General features: G+C 35.9%; 1 protein-coding gene across 1 annotated transcript in view; it reads left to right on the top strand.

Annotated features, from left to right (window-relative positions):
- The first annotated feature begins 844 nt into the window (after nucleotides 1-844).
- The window catches only part of LOC113103514 (matrix metalloproteinase-24), a 34,846-nt gene continuing 29,690 nt past the window's right edge, over nucleotides 845-6,000 (top strand). Inside the window, exon 1 of the mRNA XM_026265986.1 lies at nucleotides 845-1,200. Coding sequence (XP_026121771.1) covers nucleotides 1,075-1,200 — 126 coding nt within the window. The 5' untranslated portion in view covers nucleotides 845-1,074. The remainder of the gene's footprint in view (nucleotides 1,201-6,000) is intronic.

The raw sequence follows: 6,000 nt of genomic DNA, 5'->3' as shown, positions 1-6,000 counted from the left end.
GAAATATTTGAATGTAAAAGCTGAGTAAATTTCCTACTTTTCTCTGTATTTTTAGGAAACAAGCTTGAAGAAACAGTAGGAGTGACACAAACAGTCAAGACCAGACCAGCACTAAGCAACAACAACAAACTCCATGTTCTAAAATTGAATCAACAACAGGAAGCGCAGTCTGATTCGACTCCCAAGCTAGTGACTCTTCGGCTCTTTTTAGTGAATCAAAACATATGCGTCGCCACACGATCTTGAACGAATTTCTTGATGAACTGAACAGCATAATATGATTTAAGAATGATTTCAAGTGTTTAATGAAGTAATCTAAACTCATTACTGAATCAATTAGGCCTACTTTGTGTCCGATTCTGAATTAGCATATACTGTTATTATGTGACGTGTTGTAAATCATCAGAGCAGTTAGTTACTGACAGATTCGTTTTTTTTTCTTTCATAAAATGAATTGAATGACATACAACACCAGATTTAGGCTATATTACAGGAAGCAGGCTACTATTAACACTTGCTGTTAAACTTTGTTGTAAATAAGGCTATTTCTCATATATGTGTTATAAAAAAGAACTGTTTTATATAGCCTATTATTATTTTTAAATCAGAGATAATTACTCATTTGATTGTGGGCTTAAACGCAACCCATTTTCTCTCTAAATATTCCTCAAAACGAAGGCTACTAAAACAGTCGTCAACATAAATTACTTTTCTTTATCGTTCTAAATCCTGTGAAAGATGGGTGAAAGTAGTTGGTTTAATAAACGATCAGTTGAAACGAACGGTTCAAAAGAACCGATTCGCTCAAGGAGTCGGAGTTCCGCGTGGGTCTGTGCGCGCTGACGGTGCTGTATTCGCTCGAGCGCATCAGCGGCGCAGCATCATTTCAACACAGTACCTTGAGAAGACGCGACACAAAATGGCTTTGCTAATTTAACGCTCGACCGAGGAGAAACATTCACAGCACCTTCAGGAATATAGGACGCTCGTTGTTTTTCTGAAATAATTAAGAACAAACACAAGAAATAAGCCTGGAAATCAACGGCGGACAGTGGGGGGAATCTGGGGACAGTCATGGCGGGGGTGGGAGCCAGGGGGAGAAAGACGGGACTCCCGGGGTTCTGTTGGAAAACATGCTATTTCCACATTCTCTTCTGGGTCGTGTCTGTTTGTGGAGAAGAGAGGACCTTCATTGTTGAGGTACGTGGAGAGAGATGACATGTCCACCATCCTCACCTCGTGCAAGCGACCTGTCCCTTTGAGCATCACCACACGGACGCGTTATTGCGCACAGCGTTTGGAAAACAGATGACCATTACAATGAATTAGACTCAAATTGGTTTATTAGGTGAAGTGGGTCAAACATGGTAAAAACATAATGATTGAGGGATACTTATATAAGTCAAACGAACAAGCAATGCATTACGTTTATTTTAAAATCGTGTTAAATAATAGCTACAAATTACCATTAAATAAATGTACTTGTTGTTTTAAGATTCGTACAAAATACGAACATCGTGAAAAAAGCATGCCACTACAGGTAAAACAATAACAATGCACCCAAACCATACACGTCTATAATATTCGAAAACAGTAGCACTAATTTAGTTTCATTATTTATTATAATATATTATTTTTGTGGCATTATAGGTAGTGTAAAAATGTAGTGATGAAAATGCAACCAAATCATGCACATATTTGAAAATGGTAACATATATATTTTTATTTATTTATGATATTACAGGTAAAGCACATTTGCAACAATAACAATGCATCCACATCTGAATACAGTTACCATGTTTGAAAATAGTACTTATCTTGATATGTATTATTTACAATCTCTTAAATGCATTTGTGTTACTAGTAGTGCAGCAATGCATCCAAATAATCCACATGTGAATGTATTCTTATATTTCTCTCAGCTCCATTTTGCCTTATATTCGGCCCCAGACAGACATTAAGTGTTTTATGTTCACTCTTCCTGGAAATACAGCACAGTGAAGCCATTATCAGGTTGCCAGTAATTGGATAATTTCATTGCGCCACTCACTGCACATGCATTCCCTTATTATACCCTATATATATTTTGTCTTAGTTGGGGGCAACACGTTCAAGCCTTTATGCTTTAGTGAAATGTTAGAACTGAACTGATCCTGTTCAAGAGACGTGCATCTTAGTGAGCAAAAACAGGACAAAGAGCTTCAGTTCAGATAGGACTGTAATTTTCCTTAAGGACCTAAGAGTTGTTTTGAATGATTCTGTTATATATAGAGAGGCTGCATTTATAGCTTGTAATGCTTTTATTTTGATGTGCAGCTGCTGTTTTCGTGTGTGTTCCAAATATAGGTTCCTTCATAATTGATGGGAAAGGCAGGGATGCTTTTGAGTAGCGAGCCAGAGCTGTTGGTTTTAGCTTTGCTGTGGCAATGGGTTACTTGGTGAATAGAGAGCTCACTGTTATGTCTGGCACAATTTTTAAAGATAAAGCATTTCTTTATGGTGCAGATTGCTTGACGAGAGGTTGATTTTGCTATGTATAAAAGTGTATTATGTAAATAAAGTGGATAAATTGAACAAATGTTGAGATAAACAGCTTGTCATTGTTGTTTTGTTACGAATTTAAGACTCGAAAGTAATCATGCATGTCAGAATTATGATGAAAAGGCAATTTAATTAAAATTAAAATTTAGATCTTCTAGTTTTTAATGCCGAAAATGGCAACATTATAGATTTATAAGATGCTGTTCTTCCAGCTCTCATTCTGTTCGCATGCCAGGAGCGTTTTAACCCTCTGTTTCTTTGTTTCATTCAAGAGTGACTTACAGCAGAAGCTTTGGTATTGCACATAATAACAAATACAGATTTTTGTGCATGTATTACACAATTTAAGAGCAATATCATTTTACCTTGATCGATTACCTACAAAACAATGTGATCAAATTTTGTTTGTACACAATTATCAGGCTACATACATTATTCGGCTTCATGACCTAATCTGTAAATTGCAATCATAAGATTTGTGATTGCCTAATGTGGATCGAAAAATAAACTGATATTTAAGTGAAGGTTCCTGAAAATGGTGAGAAAAGAGGTTTTAATGTCAGTATCCCATCAAAATGAGGTAATATGATCATGATGATCCACTTAACTGCTCATTCTGTTTTCAGATATCAATCTTTTAAGACTCTGATATCAGATTAGACCATATTACTGTATATAGATTATATCTTCCTATCTCAGCTTTACAAGACTAAATATCTTCAGTCGTCATCACAGAAGCAGTGACTTGTGTGTGGATTGGGCAGTTTGGTTGATTTGCGTGAACAATTACCAGCAGTAAGATGCTATTTACTAGTTCTGTCCAAGCGTCTGTTCCTCTGCTGGAGCAGGTTAATGAAAAATAACCGTGCGGAGCTGCTGTTGAGAGAATGATAATGGTGATGGCTGTTTGTGAAGATGATAATACTGTATAAGGCTCTTGTTGTTTTTCGACTCACTACCAAGCGAGTCATGCAGTGAGTAGGCTGCAGTCGATACTAGTTTTGGACTGTTGCCTTAGAGATGACTTAGTATTTATTAGGGGTGTAACGATACGCGTATTCGTATTGAACCGTTCGGTACGACGCTTTCGGTTCGGTACGCGGTACGCATTATGTATACCGAACGGTTCGTTGGAGTAATTAATTATATTTGAAAAAAAAAAAAAAGAGAGAGAAATAAATATAATGATATGCGTTCAACAAGGTAGCCCAATAACCCAAACAACGTAACAGGCAACGCCCCTGACACTCCCGAAGAAGAAAAAAACACCATCTTATATGTTTATGTTAGGCTACTCAGCAGGCGCTCGCTCACTCAGTACGCGCTGAAGGCTCGTTGCAAAATAGCCAATGCGTTTAACAGACTAGAAATTAGAAGATCCTCCAATAACCAACAGGTCTGGTGTTTGGGTGCAGTTTGGATTCCCTTTAAGCTATAATGGTGATGGCAAGAGAGTGGTGGATAAAAAAACAACGGTATGTCGCATCTGCAACATGACAGGGTACACCAGCGGGATTACAAAAAAAAAACAAAAAAAAAAAACAGCGGGAATATCTGGGATATATGCGTCAGTACTATCTGGGAAAAGACGAAAAAAAGGAGAAACATGCACGCAGCAAACTATCCCTGCAGCATTTAGACACTATAGCTTACAGGGAATCCAACCCAAACACCAGACCTGTTGGTTATTTTAGGATCTTATATTTCTGGTCTGTTAAATGCATTCGACATTTTGCAACGAGCCTTCAGCGCGTGCTGAGTGAGCGAGCGCCTTAGGGGCCGTTCACATATCGTGCCTAAAAACGCATGGAAAACGCTAAGCGCGTCTTTCTCATGAGGCGTCTGTCTTTGCTAAGCAACAATGACGTGCTCTCTCCATGAGACGCAGAAATTTCAGCGAAGGATAAATGGATTTGCAGCTCTAAAAATCGCTTGCAGTAGCTCTGCTACTGAATTTATTTCAAAATTGCAATCCATATACAACTATGATCAGCTGTTCCTTCATCTTGGCTGAGCTCTCAACGTTGTTACGGGAAAGGATGAAGCTGATTGGTTGGTTCTTGTCACATGACCCGCGGTGCGCTTGCGGCATTCTGAAAAGTTGAGATGTTTTTACATTTTGCTGTATCTAAAACGTATCGAACCGAACCGAACCGAACCGTGACATCAGTGTATCGTATTGAACCGAACCGTGAATTTTGTGAACCGTTACACCCCTAGTATTTATGCTTTGAGTATAGTAGTGTCCCTGGAAAATAAAAAATTAATATATTTTCTAATATTGAAGTACTGCATTGTAGTATTTCCCATGCATGTATCCGTTACTACAGTATTACTATTTAATAAAGTTTTTTACCTTTATTTATAAAGCGCTTTATACATTGTTTCAAAGCAGCTTTACAGTGATGCAAACACAATTAAATTTAGCTGTAAAGCATCTCTACAAAAAAATAGTTTTAGTAATTTGTATTCATTTTTAAATATTTCTATTTAGCTTTAATTTATTTTTATTTTATTCTTAGTAACTTTTTTATTTCAGCTAGTCATTTCAAATTTTCATTTAAGTTTTTTAAGCTTGAGTTTTTCATCTAATATTTATATTTTGTTTTATTTCATCTTTATTTTAAAAATAAAAATGTTTTCCTTATCAGGATTATTATAGTTAACTGGAACTAAAACAAACAAAAAAACATTTTGTTGCTTGAAATTGAATAAACATTAACTGAAATAAAATGAAATATAAAAAACGTCAACTTTATTTCAGCTAGAAGCATATGGAAACATTTCTAATTTTTATTTATGTACTAAAATAACTAAAACGACTATGAAATAACTAAACTATATAAAAAGGTTTAAAAAATAGCTAAAAACTAAATAATCACTTAATCACTGTAATAGCGGTTTCTTATGTAACAACTATTCTTTGAATGTTGGCTAAAATTAATAATATTATTTCATTTGCTGATACAGAAGTATGCCTTTAAACATCAAGAAATCAGATTGTCCCAATAAATAAAATCCTGCTGTGCTTTTTTACTGTTAAATGTTCTGTGCTACATAATGGAAGTAAAATTGGTTGCAAATGCCGATTCATTTTAATTTTAAACAAAGAACTTTACTCTTTGAGACGACTTGAATGTAGTCTTAAAAGTCAGTTATTTGGATGGCGCCTTAGAATGTCAGTTCTCTTATATAAATGTAGTTTGACAAGGTGCGAATGACTTGGACTGACAGCGATGTCCTTTGTGTGCCGTCTCCATTCGACTCCTGTTTTAATGGATGACAGCTGTAATCTTCATAGGACAGAGTTCACAGGGCAAAGAGAAGGCAATGCATGCATCATAATTACAACATTCCTTATATTGACAATAATTTTAAATGTTAAACTACGCTATTACTTTTTTTCTCAGCATTCAGTCTTGTTTTATTGTCAGAAACACATAGCATTTATATAGAAGT

The sequence above is a fragment of the Carassius auratus genome, chromosome 6 (genome assembly GCF_003368295.1).
Source record: "Carassius auratus strain Wakin chromosome 6, ASM336829v1, whole genome shotgun sequence".
Classification (NCBI taxonomy): domain Eukaryota; kingdom Metazoa; phylum Chordata; class Actinopteri; order Cypriniformes; family Cyprinidae; genus Carassius; species Carassius auratus.
Note: the sequence above shows the minus strand (reverse complement) of the source record. Positions and strands in the feature narration are given on the sequence as shown.